Source organism: Paralichthys olivaceus, chromosome 10, assembly GCF_024713975.1.
Source record: "Paralichthys olivaceus isolate ysfri-2021 chromosome 10, ASM2471397v2, whole genome shotgun sequence".
Lineage (NCBI taxonomy): Eukaryota > Metazoa > Chordata > Actinopteri > Pleuronectiformes > Paralichthyidae > Paralichthys > Paralichthys olivaceus.
This window is the reverse complement of record NC_091102.1, coordinates 17,827,724-17,849,296: the sequence shown is the minus strand read 5'-3', so window position 1 is coordinate 17,849,296 and position 21,573 is coordinate 17,827,724. Positions and strand designations below refer to the sequence as shown.

General features: G+C 41.0%; 3 protein-coding genes across 4 annotated transcripts in view; 2 read left to right on the top strand and 1 right to left on the bottom strand.

Annotated features, from left to right (window-relative positions):
• Positions 1 to 211: 211 nt before the first annotated feature.
• Positions 212 to 2,564, bottom strand: LOC109631120 (serine/threonine-protein kinase pim-2-like). Its single transcript, XM_020089718.2, has 7 exons — positions 2,229 to 2,564; positions 1,854 to 1,948; positions 1,702 to 1,749; positions 1,360 to 1,581; positions 884 to 1,061; positions 590 to 763; positions 212 to 463 (listed from the first exon to the last, which is right to left on the bottom strand). The coding sequence occupies exons 1-7, from the start codon at positions 2,464 to 2,466 to the stop codon at positions 348 to 350; spliced, it is 1,071 nt and encodes a 356-aa protein (XP_019945277.2). The 5' UTR covers positions 2,467 to 2,564; the 3' UTR covers positions 212 to 347.
• A 304-nt stretch (positions 2,565 to 2,868) lies between these two features.
• On the top strand, positions 2,869 to 5,829 carry tmem177 (transmembrane protein 177). Its single transcript, XM_020089767.2, has 3 exons — positions 2,869 to 3,011; positions 4,259 to 4,518; positions 4,958 to 5,829. Exons 2-3 carry the CDS (start codon positions 4,318 to 4,320, stop codon positions 5,687 to 5,689), a joined length of 933 nt encoding a protein of 310 aa, XP_019945326.2. The 5' UTR covers positions 2,869 to 3,011; positions 4,259 to 4,317; the 3' UTR covers positions 5,690 to 5,829.
• Positions 5,830 to 8,872: 3,043 nt separating this feature from the next.
• Positions 8,873 to 21,573, top strand: part of ptpn4a (protein tyrosine phosphatase non-receptor type 4a) — a 63,512-nt gene continuing 50,811 nt past the window's right edge. Inside the window, exons 1-2 of one of the 2 annotated variants that reach the window (XM_069532210.1) lie at positions 9,285 to 9,409; positions 10,042 to 10,135. The gene's annotated coding sequence lies outside the window, so the exon portion shown is untranslated. Of the gene's footprint in view, positions 9,410 to 10,041; positions 10,136 to 21,573 lie in introns of both variants that reach the window. The other variant, XM_020090055.2, reaches the window with a different exon arrangement.

Sequence of the window (21,573 nt, the reverse complement as noted above, 5' to 3'; positions counted from 1 at the left end):
TCTTAGAAACTGTAAAAAAAAAAATTATTTTGTGTTTTGTGCTAATGTTTATTTTCTGTTCCATACATTTACTCTAACCATGTGAAAGCTATACTGATGCTTACACCTCTAAAGAAATTGTTATCTTTATGATTAGTTGCAGAGATATAGATTTGGGCATGCAAAGAGGAGGAGCCTAAAAAATAGACAAGATGTTTTGAATCAGCTCTTTGACTGCAGGCTGTAAAACCAATTGAAACTAAACTATGTTTTCTTCACAGTGGATCAAAGAAATCAAATTGTTGGTGTGATCACTCTCCTGAGTCTAAATGATCCTTTATCAGTGACTTTATGAGACTGGACATAATTCATTTGTCACAGTTCACACAGGAACATGACAACCAGGGGTGCTCCCGTATCCGCTCCAGTGTTGCACGTTTGTCAGAATATACAGCCAGACACATGCGCAACAGATCCTGGCACTCTGAGAAGAGAGACGACAGAAGAGAAAGGAAAGATTAGTCTGGAATCTGCACTGATATACTGCGACATGGAAGGAACACTATAACTGCACACTATTAATACGAAAACAAAGCTACTCTGATTTTACCATGGGACAGCTCATTGTTGAATTTCATCCCACTGCGGATGAAGGCACAGGTGTTAAATCGTGTGCTTCCATCCACCAACTCAAACAGCAGCACACCCAACTGCCAGACTGTGGTGGGGAGGGCCTCGTAACTGTTTGTTGTAAAAAACTCTGGAGGAGCACATGAATAGGTTCCTGTATGCAAAATAGACGGAGACAGAAAGAAACAAAGGATAAGGGAAGAGGTGGGGACTTTAGTGAAAGTCATCAATACAAAGATCAACAGATGAATGAAGAGCAGCAACAGAACCGTACCAGAGAAAGAGTGGTAAGGGGTATCTTTTGCATAGCAGCCACATCCAAAGTTTATGATCCGCACTCGAGGACCATCAGAGGTGGTTTGGATCAGGATGTTCTCCAATTTGAGGTCCCGATGGAACATATTCATGGCGTGCATCTCTATGGCTGCCTCCACCAGCTGCTTCATGATGATCTGAAACAGAAATACAGAGACACAGATGAGTTAGAGTGGTGAAGAAGGGACTGAAGTTACACTGATTATTGTCAAAGTAGCAGCTTTTCATCAAACAGGTTTGATGTAGTAAGCTTCCTGGAGCTTCCCACCAGAAATCAATGCTCAAGAAACTATAGGTGTTTAAAGAACTTATGTTTAAATTGAGTTTCAATCTAGTTTTGGTTGGAGTCAAATGAAATGTTTCAAAGTGATGACAGGTTCAGAAGCAGTCTAGTGCAGCTTAAAAAATGTCTGACAACTCAAACTGCTTCAGTACCTTTGCCTTGTGCTCGTCCAGTTGGCCACAGTTGTCCTGTAGGTGGTCAAACAGGTCGACACAGGGGACCGGTCTCTCCATGACCAGGAAAATCTCATCACCTAGATCGTACCAATCTAAAAACTGTACAACTGCAGATTTGCCCGCCAAGCCTGCTGGACCTGCTGCTGCCGTCATGACGAGCACCTCCAAGGGGATTTGATGATTCTGCCCATCGAAGACCTGATGGAAAACAATACAATATTAGTGTTTCTGCAACTGTGTGTGTGTGTTTTCCTCATCAACTACAGAAATATAAGAACAACAAAAATCGAAAATGATCCATTTGATTGAGTTACTCACAAATGTTCCAATTTTCTCATTTCGTTTGGGCATGTGTTTGATCGCCACCTGCAGGATAGAATCATATATCAGTACATTTGGTCAGCACAGTATGGTGAAAGTATGGATGGTGACTGTGTAAATGATGTGAAAATAGATATGATTCCACTTACCGGTTGAAAATCTGAATTTCTCTGACCAGCATAGACTGATCCTAAGCCTCTATTATTAATCTTGTAAAGCAACTGGTACTTGTCATCGAAGTCAGCTACACACAAACACATAAACACACACGTTTGTAGTTGAGATAAACATGAAAAAATATTGAATCTGTGACGGGTTAGATCTCATTTTTCTTATTTGAGTGCAAATTAAAAATGCAGCTAAATGTGGATACAGAGGAATATTAAAACATCGCAAAACCATAGTCGACTAATCCTAACTTTAACCCTAATCCAGAATTCAAAACCAAACTACACAGTGTTATCTGTTGGGATCTTGCTTCATGCAAACAGGAGCACAGTTATTTTCTTTCTCACACAACTTACCTCTGCTGTAGTGGCCAATGAGGAAAGAGAATCTGCTCTTTCCTTCAGAGGATGATTGGCCTCCGGAACTAGGGGAAGTGTCAGTGTCATTGTTGTCACCCCTCTTCCTCTTGCTGGGTGTCTCTGCCTCTGTGCTGGCCATTATTTTGTCTGTTACCAATCGATTCTTGTAAATGATTTTGGTGGAATTTGAATTTTTAGAGGTCAGGAATCGAAGCTCGTTTGTAATCTGGAACATGTTGTGGTTGTCTTAATCAGTACGAATGAAGAAAATATCCAACTGAGAATATCCACAAGCTGTTTCATACTCTTGAGTGTGACTGAGTTGCAGCAGCCTTTTGACCGCTTTAATGTTAGGTTGAGTTTAAAGACAGATCAAAGGAGCAAAGATGATTACATGTTCATATTCCCTTTCAAGATTTGAATGTCAGATATTGTTGTTCTCAAATATTTCATTAAAACTTAATTGTAGTCATGTTGTCAGTGTATTCAAATACAACTAAATTAATAAAACACTTTAATCCATGAACAAAACAGTTGTTTGAATGATGCAAAATGATTGAATAGAATCAAATTTAAAATGACCTACAGATAATGAAAATAAATAAAAATGAACAAGGGATAAAACAAAAAATGAACACATATATCCAATCTGTACATGGCTTTTGACAAACACTGTCGTAAAACGGTCGTGCAACAGCCAGGACGGCAGCTAAACCGCTTTACGGCAGGTACCTCTGTGGAGCTGAGCCGCAGCTGTCCTTGTGAAGATGTCAACAACATGTGAGTGTTTTAAAGATAACTTCTGCCTGCGGAGACAGTGAATGCTGTTGTACGTTTAGCGCTTACAAATAACCCAGTTAGTGAGGTAAATATGAGCTCAACAGTGGTGTTTTAGCGTCGTTATCTAACGTAAAAAAAAAAAAACACGCTGCATTGATCAACTTAATGTTCATTTATTTTTATTTCTCAGTGTTTTAGCGATCATTGGTGGCCTGGTTTAGTGACTGACACGTACTGCTGGGGTAGGACTCCACGGTTCCAACCAGTAAAGTTCAACACACATTTCCATGTGCATGTAAACCCCATAGCCAAGTTGTTTCTCTGTGTGAGCTGTATAACTGGACTGGAATATATAACAGTTTAACATGTCAGCTGTTCTCTCCCCACCTGGTGTCACTGTTGTTGTTAACCTTGAAGACATACTGACAGGGCTGTTGTGTTCACTTCTGAATATGATCATAAATATGCAGCGATGAAGGTGATGTTACCGAGGCCAAGATGTTGAAAGAGAGGGTTTCTTCAATGGGACAACCAGGGTTCAAATTCCTGCCTGAAGTGTCCTGATAGAATCTCAGACCCCTGTTCAGACCTGGAACTAACATTTATCCAGGGTGATCTGATTAAAAGTGATCTGAGAGATTTAAAAGTTAAAGTCTGAATGCATCCTGAGATTCGATAACTCACTCTACATCAGGATGTGGTAAGGGACGCATATGGCTGTAGGACCCTAAATGCATCCTGGGCCACATATGATGTCCTCAGATAGTAGCAGTCCTCTGATCTGCTACTGTTTAACCATGTTTTTACTCTTCTCAATGTCCATACACAATATCAACAATGATATAATGATTAATCCTTTTTCATTCATTAACTTACTGAATCCGCTTGTTCGGTCTCTCGTTTGCACAGACACACACACAAACATTGTCATCGGACAAATCTAAGGTCTCTTCGGGAATGCAAATTTACGTACGTGATTATTTTCATATAGAGCGGGGAAGTGAGATCGGATCACAAGGGGTCACTGGAGACACATTCAGGACACATTTTATTGCAAGGTGTGAACAGACAAGTTTCACGCTGTTCATCTTTGTGAATCTTTCAGAATGGATGTTTATACCAGGTCTGAACGGAGCCTTTAAGGCGATCTATCCTCTTTGAAATGGAGGGAGTTGCGTTGGTTATCATGTTTCTAGGAAACTGATTTCTTGGTATACTCATTAATGTACTGTCTGCCTTCTTCACAGATACTGCCTACTGAAGTCTGCATCACCTAATTTACGTTTAACAAGGACAAAAACGTGACATGGCATCTCGCCTCCTCAAGTACACGGTGCTTCTTCAGAAGTACCGCACCCCGCTGCTTGTGGTGAGCTGTGGCGGGGTGTTTGCAGCCAATATCGTCTACCATGTCTTCCCTGACATGTCCTACCGCCGGCTGTATCAGGCCTGGTACAAAGGAGAGCCAGTCACACTGTCGAAAAAGTTAGAGGAGGTTTTCCAGCAGGTACTGTGTGTGTGTGTGTGTGTGTGTGTGTGTGTGTGTGTGTGTGTGTGTGTGTGTGTTTGCATAATTTATTGAGCTCTCTGTTTTCTTCTCTCAAGGTCACATTTTTGTAATTTTAATTAGATTTGTAAAATTTTTGCAGATGAAAGATCCAAAAGATGTTACAGAGATAAATATTAGCACAATGTATATGTTTTTTTTTAGTAACGTTCTTATACAAATGCATAACATTTGCAACAGTTTTACAGTTTGTGAGGTGAAATTAATAGAGAAAAATAAAAGCTATTTAAGTTGCATCAATTGCAAACAGAAGGTACATAGATAACTGACAAAAGACTATAAATTAATATTTTGTCGAGCATCAATGGAATTTAGGGTTTGGGAGTAAAGCAGATTATTACAAAATGTAGTGACATTTTAATGTACTTGTCATTTGTAGGTGTTAAAGGATTATGGTATCAGCTCAGCCAAGAATTTCTCCTCCTTCGCCTCCTTTGGGTTCCATCCTGTCGGCGCTGGTGTCCCTTGGCTCCCTGCAGGGGCACAAATTGGCATCCCAGCAAACTTCAACAGCACAGCCGATGACTTAAGTGGCATCACCAACCGAAGCATTTTCATCAACGGCAAAACGGTGGACTGGAGCAGTGATACTGGCTCTGCACTAAAAGAGTCACTGGTGTTTTCACTCGAGGCACAGAAGTTTGCCATAGCACGAGAAGTGGCCCGTTTGCAGTCTGGAGGACCTGTTCTGAATGCTGCTGTGGCCCCATTCTGCCTGGGCGGGGTTTGGGTGTACAGTGTCGTTCTGAAGCAGGTGTTTGGGCTCCATGCCGGGCCGCTGCTTTTTCGCGGTGCTGCGAATGTTGTGGCGCTCTGCCTTGGTTACGTGTCTTACTTCCTCACCTCGGATGCTGTCAGCCAGTGGATTGACTACAACTCAGACAGAAGTGCAGCCAGGGTATCACATGATTATGCCAAAGGAGGGGTAGAGTTCTACGATAAGATTCTGTACAGAAACAAAACTTTGCGCACTCTGATGGGTCAGAAGGGAGAGGAGATGTATGCTCCCAGTGGGAACTTGTTTCCTGCTCACCTCCTTCAGCTGAAACACACATCATACACATCCAGGAGGGAAGGGATCCTCACTCTGCTCAAAAAGGATAAAGTTTGAAAGTCACCAGGGCTCTCAGGAACAACTGTAATGACTTATGTGAATTGTAAATGTCTCTGAATAGACTGTAGAGACCTATGAGAGTCTCTGAGCTCTTTTAAGCAGTAAAAAACTGGCAAAATAAATTCTTATTCTCCTTGTTTTGTGTATTTTCTGTTGTATTTTATGAATCCAGAAGTGCAGAGCAATTCAAATTTAACTGGGAAGCAGCATCAAAATGCCCTACTGAGACAGTTTAAACTAATATTGTTCAAATAATGATTCCCTATCATATGATGTCATAAAGAAGTCACTAACACAACATAAAATAACATTGTACATAGTTCATAAATTGATATTTAGAGGTATCTCATGCATCTACTTAAGCATGTTTGTGTCAGGCACAGACACATATAGGGAACTTAAGGAATTGAAGGGGACTGTATGCTCTCTACAGTGTGCCATATATATACATGTATGTATATATATAGATATATAATATATATATAGATATATATATCTACATTAGTTTTGTGCCTCTTACTATTACATTTACAACCTGCTTGGAATGATCAGTGTTGGAAAACAGTTTAACTGTGAGGTTCCTCCTAGGTTAGAAAGAAAAACATTTATTTTTACATTTTGTTTAATGGTAACTTGCTATTTTATTATCCGAAGTAATATTGTTTTAAAAGTATTTTTCTTAATTCCATTATACAATTTTTCATTCATCAAAACCTGAAACCCTTTATTTAGCACTGGAAGCTTCCTGTTGCACACCATGGGCCCACATTTGGTCGTACTGTCAGAGAATCTGAATTATCCTCGTGTACACTATCACTCAATGAAAGGCCAGAAGAACCCATTATGGAGCAAAACATGCTGAGTGTCTGTGGAATGGACAAGCACTGAAAAGCACTGTACAGTTGTGGCATGGCAGAAATGTGGAGCCATATCAAAGCAGTGAATCCTCTCACAAAGAAAGAAGCTGTTTGTACTGTTGAAAGAAGCCACGACAATCATAATATGAGGCTGAATAATGTAACGTGTTCCCAGTACGCCTGTATAAAAGCTCCGTCTTTCTCTTTCCCTTGCACTCTTTGTTCACCTTTAGTGACTTGTTTTTCCTTATATGAATAATCGAATTGATTATTTAACAACATCACTTTTATCAATACCACTGTTCTTTCATCCTCCTCAGCTCAGGCCTTTAATAACCTTTATTGAGAGCAACACTCTGCATACCCACACATCATTTGCATGCCCCCTACTAATTTGTTGGGTGATAGTAATCTTAATATGCAGCTTATTGTGGAAAGAGCTCCTCATATACTGTAGCACCCGAGTTCCCTTAGGTTGTCCGTTTGCATATTAACAAGGTTCAGATATGCTGTTTTAATTACATTTCTAATTTTGTACCCGGTGGATTGAACTAAATATAGAGGTCTTTAATTAATAGAGTTGCAGGCAGACATGCATTTAAAATCTTTTACATCATTGTCCTCAGGGACACTGTTTAATAGAAATACACGTGAAAAAAATCTGCCTGTTTTTTTCTCTATCCAGCAAGAACTAGAAAAATGCATGTTCTGATCAAATCTGGATATAAAAAGCATGCAGGCAGCAGAACTTGTGGAGTAACTCGACTGTTGTTCATCAAGGCAACTCGGGGATGGTGTTCTCTGACAGAGAGAACCTCTTTACATTGTGCCTTTGAGCAAGATACTGGATTTGTTCTATATCTATGCTCATGAAGCAGATTTGGGAACTTTCTGCAACTTTCATCGAGAAACTTCCCCCCGATGAACTAACTATTGTCATTGTTTCTTATCATCATATCATGCTGGGAAAATGTTGCAAATGAAACGTTGGGAGAAAAAGGGAATGTTCCCGTCAAGAATAAGACTAAACAATCAAAGTGTTGGCTAGATTTTTAGTTTTTAGTCCATCATTTCCATGACTACAAAGTGGCTTTGAGATGTGTATATGAACAACACTGGGCTTATTGTCTCGCTCTTGCCGCTCCGCTTCATCTGCTTACTTCATTGTTTACTCTCAGATACAACTGTACAATGGACCATTGTTTGTTGCATTGTACGCTATTCCTTTTAGAAGCCACTAGGGGTCAGGACAGCCTACATTACCACTCATACAATTTGCTACTATGTTTCTTTTACAGTGTCCATGAATGACGAATCCATTAAATGTGAATGGGTAGAGTTGGACTGGAAGTGAAAGGAAAGAAAAGAAAGGGGGGATGTTGATTATCAGTGATTAATTCTGAAAATCTGCCATTTATAAAGACACATATTTTCTCAATGAAATTCAAGTTAAAAATGCAATCACTGTGTGTGCTAGTACTTTTTTTTGCTAATTATTCTGGACCATATTGGGACCAAAGCCTGGTCCAAATGAGACAAGACTTCATTTCTGACATCCCGATCAAGGTAAAGGGTCTGATGTGAATTGTGGATAGGTTAGGTTAGGGTTAGGCATGGACTGTTCATCTCTGAGGTTAAGGGATGAGATACTAGTTTAGGGTTAGAAATTTAGCTGTGATGGTTGTGGTTTGGGTAAGGGTTCGACAATAATGAAAATAACAATATTTAAATAGCACTTTTCAAAACACAGGATGTTGTTTTAGAGGTGTAAGGTTAGGGAGGCCGGTGAGTGTCCTCATGAGACAGAAGTCCAAGGTTGTGTGAGTGTGTGTGTGTGTGTGTGTGTGTGTGTGTCTGTGTCACGAGTAGCAGGCTGCTGCAAATGTCCTCCAGAAAAGCTGAGAAAGTTTTTTTTTTTCTGCTCTTGTGGTCAAATAAATTCAACCTTAATTTTATTAGTGTATTATCATTGAGTAATGATTTGGCCCCATTCAGAAAAACTGGAGCGTAAAAACACGTGAATAATTTCGAAGGATTTCCCAATACATTTCACAACCCATGCAAACCGTGTTGTCAGTGAATGCAGCACATGTGTGCAGTGCATATTATTACAGTGTTGATGTTCATTAATGCCACAAGTTAAAACACAGATTAAAAACGCTACGGGCTTTCGCCTTTGTTCTTCAAAGGATCGTGTGTGTGAGTGTTAAGATTAGATTAGATCATGCAGCGGTTCTACGTGGATGCGCGCAAAAACAAACAGCGCGCCTCCCGCTCGCTGGCCCCGCCCCTGTGCGCTCGGTTTGCGCCATGACGTCGCCGCTGCTCGGAGCTGCGGTGCAGGCAGGAGCAGCTGCAGAGAGCAGGGACCGCGGACAACAACGGACACGCTCCCGCTGAAGTCTCCAACGCAACATTCGCCTCATCGCCGATCTGACGTCCACAAATCTACGCTTGTGATATTTTTTTCTTCGGTGGTTGCATTTTCTCTATTTTTTTTTTATCACGCATGCGTGGGATTATATTTCACATTGTGTCGACCTGAAATGACTGCTGCTGGTCGCCGCGTCTAGCCAATGGTTACTGCGGGGGCTCCTGTCTTGTGGATTATCCGTCGTCGCCGAGCCAGTCGCATGGTCGAGCCCGGAGGAGGCCCCGCTCTGCTGGGTGGATGTGTGTGAGGCACCGCCGGACTGCGAGTGCTGATGAAGACGGTGATAGTGATGATGCTCGGGCTTCGTCGGCAGTGGGCGAACTGATCTTGGATGTTCGGGCCACATCGCCCCGACACAAACCATTTCCTCACACAGCAAACATTCAATTGCTTAAAAACTGGACGCCCCTGGAGCAGTTTATGACGGTAAGAGAGACCCGCAGGCCACCAGCTCCACACTGCCAACTGACGTTAGCTTGCTAACTAGCTTAGCGCTGTCACTTTTACCCAAGTTGCTGCCCGCACAGGCTAAAATTGGCCACTATTGCGAAATAGCCCCGACATAACGTCACTCCAAGGGGCTCGTGTTGCAATTACACTTGTGCCTATTTAAGTGCGACCCCCCCACCAACAAGAAATACAAAGCTTTAACACACATTTCCCTCCACAAGCTCAGTAGCCAGTGCTTGTGTAGCTTGCTTGTTAGCTAGCCGCGTCTTAGCCCATTCAATATCTCGCTGCTTACTTTACGCAGCTGCGAAACAGCAGCGGATCCAGTCTGCGAAGCGTCGGTTTGCGTTTTTCCACGTTTATCGAATGAGCTTCACTTCCCCTGTAGTGGTCGCATGTCATTCACTCAAACAGGCCCGTTAATGGCTCATTCATTGTACAGTGCACAAGGAGCCCTTTAATGACAGGAGCCCAAGTTGGCGTTGAACGGAGCCAGTGCGGCGTCTGTTCAGCTCAGTTGCGGCTGTGGCTTAAAAATGTCACATCGCTGTTATCATATGCACCAGCCATTGTTTGATTTGTGATCGTTGAGAGGTTTGCGTTGACAGCTGCTGTGGAGATCCTGCCCTGGAGCCTGAACGTAAACAGATAAACCGAATAGAGATCATGCAGATCACCGTGAACGTGTGCGGTCATTCATTGGTGAGTGACTGTTGAAGCAGATGCGTTCACGTACGTGTCATATTCCAGAAACGTCACGCAAGGAGGCCTGTGTGGATAAGCTGCTTATTTCGCCTCTGCATGGATGATACTTCATTGTTGTCGTGCAGTAAATGACAGCATGAAGTCCTGTGTGCTGGGTGAGCAGCTCTAAACTGTGCTGTTCAGTAATGGATGTGATGGTTTTTTGCTGTGATGAGGCGTCCTCTTCTTTTCCTCTCTCTCTCTCTCTCTCTCTCTCTCTCTCTCTCGATGACGTAACCCTCCACCATCCGTGCCACATCTTTTGGGTCGCAGTCGGTTCCTCCGCTGCCTGCTGCTTGCCAGTCTGCTGCCGATGCTGAGATCATATGGACGGTGCTCTCTCCTGTTTGTCCGACCTCCCATCTCTCCATCGCTGGTCCCCTCTCCTCCTGTTTTAGCTATCTAAACTGCAGAACGACTTTAAAGACATTTCCACGATAGCTCATGAACTGGTTCTCAAATACAGGGGGCAGCCAGTGAATGAAATATTCAATCTCTCTTCAGTTTTCCCAAAAAACTGTGTGACCGGGGTCCCCAGGGATCTGTGAAGGCAGCAGCATAAGCCCCCCTACCCATCCCCTCACGCCCTTAACCCACTGATAATTTTACTGACTCTTTATTTGTAAGATGAGACAGTGGGAATTGTTTTGACAAGAGCTTTTCTACACTATCCACGTCTGAAAGAATCCCTATGAACACCTAGCTTAACAGACACCCCACCCCCTCCCAAAATGACTTTGACCTTATGTTAGTGGCTCATCTTGACCTGAATACATCTAGGATGGGGGGTGGGGTGGGTGGGAGGGCGATGGTTGCTGAAGCTGAACTACTTATCTTGGGAATTAGGCCTGCCATGTAGCACATTTTTAATATGGGACACCACTAAAGCTGTTGCATCAAGGATTATTTTACATTAGATTACACTACTAGAAAAGTGTGACTGGCTTTTTAGCCTGTACAGTCCTTAGACTTGTAAATGACATGCAACTTTGTGAAGGTCACTGATGCCACTTTTGCTATCAAATGTTGGTATCATCAAAATGCTGTATATTATATTTAGTAGTGCAATTACTTACAGTGAGATACACCCTGAAGAGCTTAGTTAAATGAACTCCACATTATTGTCATCCCTTAATTATATGTGTTTAGCTACGTATTTTTATCTGATCCACCTGCTTTCTCTTTCCACACACTAAGTGATAATTATTCTTTAAAATGATAAATACATAATTCCTGCCTGCGCAAGAATGTTTCTTGCTTCTGCTGAAACCAACAGAAGCGCCATGAAAGTCTGCAACCAGAGCTTGGCCATAACAGCAGAGTTGGATTCTCTGAAGCAACAATCCTTAACGAGTACATTTACATGGACACCAATAATCTTATTGTTGGTTTTATTTTGAGCAAGACATTATTTCAATGAGCATGTTTACATGAGTTGCTAATAGAACATTCTATTCATATTCCTGTTTACATGTTACAGAGCATAGTCTGATTATGACTCCCATGAACATTATGTTCACTACCTTATACGCCCCTTGTTCCCGCCAGAATTTAAAACCCTTAACCTGTGCTGTACAGTTCAATGTCGCAAAATGCTGGACGTCATAGTGGATTAAGACGTATATGTCTAATGAGTCTAAGGTTGGAATGCTCCCCCTGACCTTTTTTCTCCAGAGGCATATTATAAATCCTTTCATGATGTGCTGAGCAGAATCCTGGATTGAACTAAATATCTTTGCTTGTTGTGCTGTCCAGTACTGAAGAACTGGACTCAGCTGGTGAAGATTAAATTGCCTGTGGCAATGGCCCCGCTTTACTTGAGCAGTGCACCTGAACCAGCCATCCCCATGGTTTACGACAGAAGTGTGTGTGTTTGAGGTAGAGAGGGCAGATAGTAAGAAGCGAGGGGAAGGTTGGGATAGGGAGGGATGGGGGAAGAAGATGGAGGGGGGCACAGGTGTGGCGGAGGTAATTGGAATTAACTAAACCTGCTAGCAGAAGGCTGGGGTAACCCATGGGAGCAAGCTAGGAGTCAGGGGGTATCATTATCAAATTGGGAGTCAATTTCAACTGTGGATATGAAGCAGGGGCAAACTGTTATTGACCCCTGTGTTATATCCAACCATTCAACCTCAGAAGTATATTGTGTTTTTTTATAACAATAATACAAATAAGCATATTGCCTGTAGCAAGACTCTGCGATGACAACAAGGGCAAACATAGTTGGATTAGATTTTGACAGTCAGTTCTTTATCCTTAACTTGATGATATTCTGTTGTATCAATCCAAGATAAAGGATGTTTATATGTTGAATAATTCTGTTTGCCAGCCCTACGTCCTCAGGGGTTTAGTTGATGGCTGCAGGAATTTGACTGCTCCATTACCTCCTCAAAGGATGTTTTGTTTGTTAAATTTTGGTGCAGATTCAGGAGATTTTTTTCACTTTCTTTAACAATTTTCCCCTCTTAATATTTAACGGATCTCAGGCACATTTAAGGAACTGATTTTAATGTTCTTTATTGAGTCATATTGGGGCTGCTGGGGCTTAGTGGTGGTATGTGTTCTACTGAGTACCATTCTAATTGAAAATAGAAACAAGGAGACGCAGCAAATCCATGTCCACTTTGGCGTCCTGAGACTTCTCACTACCGATGAATCATTGTGTCTCCCAGGGGTTGATGAGTGCCAGTCGAGAAGATGCATACAGATGACAGCCATCTGCTTAAACATCATAAACTGAGCCACATAGCAACGTGGTCAAAGGTCAACCATTGTTCTCGTCAGTTTGAGAGACTGAGAGATGTGTATACAATGTGGGATGGGCTCCGAGTAGAGAATGTTAGGGAATCTGTGGAATATTGTATGCCTAAAGATCATGTTTAATAGGTCTTGTACAAAATTAGTGGATATGGGCAATAGAATAATACATATATGAATGAGGGTATTATCTTCATTCACCAAAGTTTTAGCTGCTGGCTGACATTCTGTCCTTCCAACATACTGTATGTTCCTTACTTGCCAGTTCCTCACCGCTTTCTTTTCTTTGTCTGAAACCTTATTTCTGGTTGGTCTCAATGTTATAAAGGCACGTGCTGCCACATAGAGTGGTGCTCAGTAGGGCTGACCGCTCAGTGTTTGTGTGAACTGACAAGTGTAGGTAAGAGTACTGCTAGTTGAGTGCTGCAGGCAAGATCAGAATTTGAAGATGGTGGCATTTGGTGAATCTTACTTTAGTTAGCTTATTTTGTTATAGTAAAAGAATCCAAGTAGTATTAGTGAACTATCCTTCCTGCCAATTACAGTGTCAGTCTGACATGGCAGAGGCTAACATTGAATTCACAGATCACCATGATTGTCCTGAGTCACAGTTCTTTCTGGCAGCACTTGAGTGAACATCCATTCATGAATATCTTGCAAGGTAGCTCCCAGGAAGGCAGCTACTTAGTGTTGTGTTGCTGAGGTGGATATGACACATAGTTCCTCAGCAAAAATCATCTCCCGAGTCCCAAACACAGCTGTGTTTACCCTGCACAAGACACCACGGCTACAGAATGCCAGGACGAAGGTGCCTCCACAGATCCAGACTTCCAAAATAGAAAGCAAGTAATGCCATATTAATAGCACATTCTGACTGGCTACAAAAGAAAGCTATATCAAATATGGATGCATCTGTCAGGCACAGTAGTCTCAGTATAATTCAGAAAGTAGCGGAGAAGACTTGCATGTTGTTATTTGCTGCCTGTGAACACTGGGACAAAAATAATAGTGGCCTTGTGAATTGAGTGTAAATGATTGGGGGTAGATTCACTTCTGTGTGGGAAAGAAGCCTTATTTTACTTAAGAATGAAGTGTTTATTCATAGTGGCACAGTCGTAGTATTGTTCTGTCTTGTTCCAAGATTTTATTTTAGATGTAATATTGTCAGATCAGGGTCACATTCTCTCTTTCTCTCTCTCTCTCTCTCTCTCATTCATTACAGAGAATTGTGACTCTACATGCATGAACAAGATCAGAGTCGTATCTGAATATTCTTCTCCTTAATAATCATACCACTGTCTCAGAGTGTAACAAAAATCACTCTTTCATCTGATCCAATATTGCACTAACAGAAAAAAACGCTTTATTACCTCTACCAGGGAGCTTATGTCTTTGTTTGTTTGTTGCTCAGTAGGATTATACGAAACCTCTCAACTGATGACATTTTGTGGGGGGATGAGGCATGATGCAAGCAAGAACCTGTTATATTTCAGTGAGGTCAGGGGTCGAGACAGGGATTTTCTATCAATGTTTCAATAAATCAATGGAGCTTGAAAAAAAAAAAGCATTTTTAGGGGACTGATATTTGTGTGCTTGCAATTTAGCGGAGATCCAAATAAAAATATAGGTCTCCAGGTCTCTGTACTGATTCACCAGATCATCTCAGGTTGTGAGAGAACAGTTATTTTCCTGTCCCACTGGATCTGTAAAATGGAGTTAGGGAATACAGCTCCTATCAAAGGTTTCTCTCAGAGGAGCATCCAATAAAGACAAAATAATTGATGGGTTGGGAAATCAAGGGGGATGTCATGCAACATGAATTAAGTTAAGAAATTCATTATGTTGTAAGAGATTTTATCCTTTCTACTTCATTCCTGACAAATAATCACAGAAAGAGTAAAATAAACTTATAAAATAAACTTATTTAAAAAATGACCTTACACAACACACAACAAAAGGAGTGGCTCTAGGTATCTCTTTTAATTAATCATGCAGTATTGTCCCCTTTATTAATGTTTTCTAACCCAAATTCAAAAAATGCAGGGCAAGATTATACCAACATGCCAGGAGATAAAGCTAGCTAGATTATGGTTTACGAGCTGTGAGATAGGCCGAGCCAGCCGTGCAGGGGTTGGATTAATTGACTAGAACATAAAGCGATTAAGGGATTAAAATGATCATTCATCATCAACAGGTATGAGATGGATAGATGTAATGATGGTTGTCAGATGAATGGGGGAATGGTAAAAAAGGGTGTTGGACAGGTGAACAAACAGGTGGTCAAGGATCAACTGATTGTCGTCATTGAGTGAATTGAATATGTGAAGCAGCATAAGGATAAACATGCTTGTGGTATATGGTACCATTTAGAAACATTTCATCCAGTTTGCATAGTACATTCAAGACTTCCAATAACCTTTTTTTTTCTTAAGCAAGATTCATTGCTCTACTTACAAACAAAAGAAAAAAAAAAGTTGTGGCCTATTCTATAATTATGCACTAAATGAGTATTAAACAAAGACAATTTCTATGCATTATTCTTTCTTAATTTTGTAATTCAATCAACTGACTGGGATTGTTTTAATGTGGACCTAAATAGAACTAATAATCCATAGTCGTTGTCTGATTTAAAGTCTGGTGTTGATATCAGCGGGACAAACACAAATGAAAACTAGACTTCTACACTAATTTCCCCTCATTTAATAGTTAGACAATTATCATTGTCACTGTCAAATAAACTGTCAATTGTAGCTGCTCAGATCCACTCATTCCTTCTCCTCAACCTGTCCACCCCTTTCGGTCCGACTTTCTCCTCAGCATATCCACCCGGATCTCTCTAGCCTGCAGGGGTTGTATCAAGAACCAGTTTTAACCAGTTTATTGCTGGGTAATGATAAGAACTGGAATACTGACGAGCTCCTGGTCAGTTGATGCTGCTATTGCTCATCATCATGTGGTTTAACCATGGGCATTTTTGGTTTGCTCTTTTGAATATCCATGGTTTAAATGTATAAATAAATAGAACTTTTAGACATTTGTTTCAACTGTCTGCTAATGTATGTTAGCAAGTAGCTCAGACAGTGATAGGAAGTTGTGTGTTGAATGTGGGCACAATTAAAACCTAAATATACATCTCAAATGTAGTTGCAACCTGGTCTCTGCAAGTGTTGATTGGAATTATGTAAGAATCTTGGTTTTTCAGACTGCGACTTGAAACAATGGGATTAAGATGATTAAGTCAGTCCTTTCTCACCACCACATCCATGTCATCATATTATTTAAAAATGTGAAAGAGGACTCCTGTCCTCTGCAGCCCCACCCCCACCTTTACACTCCTCAGGTATGTGAGTACAGCTGGCTCCTGACTCTTTACTCTAGAGTTATGCTTGAGTGCGTGTTCTGGCTTGTCCTTCCCTTCACCATCAACCTTCCCATTTTCTCCCAAAGTGTGTATACTCTGCAGCACTTGTAGTCCTCTGCACATTAAGACATACCCACAGTTCCCTAAAGGTGCCTTGTGCCCATTTTAATCTGTTGCTTGTGCAACCTGAGCTTAGTGTGCACGCACACATGTGTGTGTGTGTTGGCTTCAGATCCTCAGGTCTGCCTTTGAAACAGCTGCTTAAAGAGCCTTGAATATCTCAGGGGGTCAAAGGACACAGTTGCTTAAGAACAGTGGGTCAGAGCCAAAAATGGATGAGGTTCCTTATTCTGCTGTGTCCCCATGAGAATCTGCAAGGTTTCACATATTTTTTACCCAGCAGTGCCTAGTAATATTTTGAGGTGTGCCATTACAGGCAGTAATCAACTGTTATACAAACACTGTGACAGTAAGAGTTAGTTTTGTTTCTTTATCAAAACAAGCAGAAAATTGTGCATTTGTTTCCAACCTTAAATTTCCTGCCCCCATTTTCAAACACGCAGTGTGTTTTTTGTTTGTCAATGGACAGGGTTATTTCCAGGAGATCAACAGTTTACATGGTAGAACCTAGTTTATTCTGCTGCTTGTTTTGCTTGGAGATCTGGGGAAGTGCAAGGGACTGCATCCAACTCAAACACGAACAGATAGAGCAGTCTAAAAACACAGGGCATTAGTCTTTTTTATCCTTTCTTTTCTCCTTTGTTTTATATCCTTACTGTTCGTAAAATTTCAATTTTGCCTCTGCATGATTCCCTCTGTTTTTGTCAACAGATGGGTGCTGAATGTAGACGTGTGAGCATGTCATATCTTTACATGTGAGATGAGAAGCGAACAGAGCAAGAGGGGAAAGCGTCGACAACATGCGTATTGATATCTGGTTACAAAGGCTGACAGGCTTGGTTTTTAGGAGGGTGTATCCACCCACGTGATCTTTGATCTGAACACTACCCACACAAACTCTTTTGACATCTGGATCTCACAGCATGACTATCGCTAACATCAGCAAACTTTTTACACAATTCCAATTGCTCCCTTAAGAAACTACATTTAAACTCTGTATATTTGGATTTATATTTGGAAGTGCTCCAAATTGCACACACTCCTCTAAACATGGCTTATTTAAATTTTTTCATCAAGATCCATGAATTATTCTCTTAGAAGTCAAAGTAAAAGTTGAAGAACACACCAGCCCACAATGTAAAGAAAGTGAAAATAAACTCCTGGATCCATCCCTTGATCTAGATCTGAACAAAAATTGTATGAATTCTCCACTGATTCATAGCACATCCTTCCAACAAATTTCATGGTAATCTGTCCATTAGATTTTGTGTAATCCTGCTAACCAACAGACAGACAGACGAATAAAAGCAGACAAAATCACTACCAACTTAATGCAAATGGATAGGCAATTTCTCAAAAACAGTGTCATGCATTAATAAGTATATTTTCCAATATTGGTATTGGCAAATGTATGTTTGTTTAGAGAAATTTACAGAAAAAGCATAAAAAACCCTTAAAAGTTACCATTACATTTTAAAATGAATATGATCTAAAATTGATAACTAAATATAATTAACTCATTTTTAGTTATCGAATAAAAGCAACAAGGCTTTTGTTGACTTACATTTTTGTATACCAGAACTGGTGTGGTGAGTTGAATGGAGACTCAAGCAGACCCACTGTGTATTAGCTTGGTATTAATTGTGAAAGCTACATTGATTTTGTAGCTGTAGATGGTTATGATGACAGCTGACAGCTGTAATATGATTAAAGTAAAGTAGTTTGTTAACTAGTGAGCATGTGAGCTTGTTGTGTGTGTATGTACCTATCCATTGTGCTATCAATTTATTGCACTTTCAGTCTATTGATCTGTTGTAGTGTGTCTGCTGACAATGTATGTACTGTATCAGCTTGTTTTTTCTCTGTGGGTATTTGTGTAGATGTTTCTATGTGTCTGATAGCCTTTGGTTTGCAGCCATGCTCAGTAGGAAAAACAAATTGCAGTGCATGTGATTTTGCACTGTCAGGTCGTGTGTGTGTGTGGTGTGGTGTGGTGTGTGTGTGGAGTATCTGTGTGCAGAAAGAAAGTGACCAATATGTACATTCATACCCGCAGAGAATCTATGTGTTTGTGTCAGATGAGAAGGAGAGCAGCAAGAGAACATGAGAACAAGAATGTGTGTTTGTGTGTGTGCGTGCTTGAGCGTGTGCATGTGTGTGTTGGAGGAATAGGCAGCCTCACTACTTTTTTCTGGGGCAGGCTATCAGGCAGGGAGGCAGCAGGGAGGGATAATAACAGAAGCTGTTACATTCTTGTGGTTTCTCTGATTTCAGCATGAGGCTGGGGGGAGGCTGGCTCCGGCTGACTCATGGCTGTTCTGCATGCTTTGTCTCTGTCAGCCTCTGAGCCGGCATGGAGGCTGCTAGTACAAGGACAATGCATGACATTTCTCAGACACTTTAATCCAAGACACATTAATTACAAGACCATCAATCTCTGCATATTTTAGCACCTCTTCCTCAAGCATCAACCTGGCAACTGATTAACACTGCACACTGCAGCAATGATTTAAGTTTAGAGTTTGTCATGTGAGAGTTGTTCCTCAAGTTATTTGGATTGCGAATATCTCGCTGTGTTTCAACACAATTCCAATTCATTGATTTCTAGAGGAGCTGATAAATTGCTATAGCTACATGAATGCAACAAAGCACTCACACACTCATCATTGATCAACTCCAACAAGAACAAGCCCTGTAGAAAAACTTGGCTGTGTATATTGGTTGGAACCAAATGGGATACTCTTGTGTTTATGTCATGGCTGGGCAATAAAACAATATCAATAATCATCATGATCAAGTTTGAATCAATAGCAGTACAACAAATATTACAATATATATATTAATACATAGCTTATACAAATTGTCCACAGTGAGAAGGTAGAACAGACACAATTAAAAGTACAGTGTGTAGAAATTTGTGATATCTAGTGTTGAAATTGCATGTTGCAGCTGAACACCCCTTACCTCACCCTCTCCTTCCAAACATGAAAAAGAAACTGTGGTAGCCTTTAATTGTCATAAAAACTCAAAAGGTGTTTAGTTTGTCCAGTCTGGCCTAATGTAAAAAACATGGCGGCCTCCGTAGAGAGGGTCCCCTCGATGTAAATATAAAGTATTTAAATATAAAGGGCCTTTTCTGGGGTTAAGAAAATGAACTAGTGAAAACATCATGAGGATTATTCTACATTAAATTTCTGCCAATAGTTCCTGCTGTTTGTGTTTGTCATTCTCTGCCCATAAAGAGTGTAAAACCACCACCTTCACCTGGGTGCTAAAGTCAGTCCTTAAACATAAAGAAATAATAATAATGTGACATTTATCCTCTATACAATCACATCATTCCTGTGAATTGGAATCTGTTTCATCTGTCATTTAAAGCCGTCACTTAGGTCTGGGGTTGCACTAATCTTCTTTCGTAAAATCAGATTAATGTAGAGCTGGCATACCTGTGGTTGTTGCATAAGGCCAGTGCTGCAGAGGAAAAGCCATCTGTTATCAATAGCACAAATGCATAACCTGCACCGGCCTAAATACTGTATGTAACCATGAAAAAAGCCACAGAGCAAACATTTTACCTGTATTTTTAAATAAAGCTAATGCTCCTCCTGAATAAACAGGGCAGCCCAGAATTGCTCGATGTTTGAAGTGTTTGCACATGCAAATACAGTGGTTTGCATTGTTCCAGCTGATCACATGCCAGTTCTTCAGAAAAAAGCTTTGGTTAGTTTGGTAAGCTGCTTTATCGTGACGCATTATTCTGCATAAAAGCTGTGCCAGTGCTGTCAGAAGACAAAACGTCACACACTCAAAAAGCCTTACTCTTGGAGAGTTGTTTGAGTTATAAACACAGGTGTTTTGAACAAAGCACACTGTGGCCTTCTCATGTGGATCATTCCAGTTGCATGTTTCTGCCTTCATACATGCAAAATAATGGACAAGTTGCTGTCTCAGTATTTTTGCACTAGCAGCTAACCTTAATTTCTACCTTGTGGAAATGTTGTACAATGTACGAGATGACTGTCAGGTTGGCCCACGCTTTCCTGTTTTGGCTCTATTTACCAACCACAATGTGTTCCACACACCTCCATCTCTTCATCCTCATCTCTTCATGCAAATCTGTGGTACAGAGACATCCCCTAACACCTCACCCACACATGCTCTTTGTTATACGAGCCATACAATACATTCAAGCCAACTGTTTAATCATCAGCTCCAGTGTTGAAGCGCCTCTGCTTCTTCAGTCGCCTGTGTTCTTGCAGGGGCTTCAGGCTGTTAAGCTGTGTCGCTAAATAGTTTGCGGTTGACCATTATCCTCTCTACAGACACGTTTTTGTGTATGTGTATTATTTTCTATTTAGATATTGTATAGGTCTTCTATCTTGAGCATTCTTGTTATTGCTACCCACATCCCCTGTTTGTCGTCATTGTTGCTTGCAATGTCTTTGACCTCCCACCCATAAACCTCGTACACAACAGGTATTATTATGGTTTTTGTGATCCGATCACAAACAGGCAGCTCTAAGCACAGGTGTGAACACACTCAGATCGGATCGCGCCACATTTGGAGATGGTCTGGGCCACATGTGTCCAAATTCTATTAGCAGTGTGAATGCAAATCCATCCTGGGCCACATATGAAGGAGCTTGTACTCGGCTGACGTCCTCTGCAGTTTCACTATGAATCAAATGTATATTTTCTCTTCTCATTGATTTATTTTTTGATTGCTGCCACAATATCAACACTGATCACCACATAATCATCAATACTTTCCTTAAATGGAAAAAATCTTTCTTCGCAAGGCAGCAGCAGGAGCCATTCAAAGCCTCTCTCACCTCTCTTACCCGCTCTCACACATACACACACACACACTTGTGCATTCAGACTGAGAACAACAAAACTTGTTCTTCGTGAACAGAAACGTTTGTGTTTATTTGCATATAGGGCGGTGAAGTGAGATCTGATCAGAGATCCGAGACGCATGTGAATGCATGTGAATCACAAAAACCACACGTTAATACAGGTGTGTACGATGCCATAGACACTTGTAGGCTTGAAGGGCTGCACTGTGGGGTCAAATCAAGTTGGTGTCTAACAAGGAAGTGGACAAAACAGCAACATAGTAGACAAAACACATATTCAATTCACAACGAGCAAGTGG

Bases quoted from the DNA above. Each gene is read 5' to 3' on its own strand.
- tmem177 (XM_020089767.2), top strand. From the start codon at position 4,318: ATGGCATCTCGCCTCCTCAAGTACACGGTGCTTCTTCAGAAGTACCGC. The intron at 4,519-4,957 runs GTACTGTGTGTG...TGTCATTTGTAG, and splicing joins TAGAGGAGGTTTTCCAGCAG to GTGTTAAAGGATTATGGTAT.
- LOC109631120 (XM_020089718.2), bottom strand. From the start codon at position 2,466: ATGTTCCAGATTACAAACGAGCTTCGATTCCTGACCTCTAAAAATTCA. The intron at 764-883 runs GTACGGTTCTGT...TTTTGCATACAG, and splicing joins CCCTTACCACTCTTTCTCTG to GAACCTATTCATGTGCTCCT. The intron at 464-589 runs GTAAAATCAGAG...CTCTCTTCTCAG, and splicing joins CAACAATGAGCTGTCCCATG to AGTGCCAGGATCTGTTGCGC.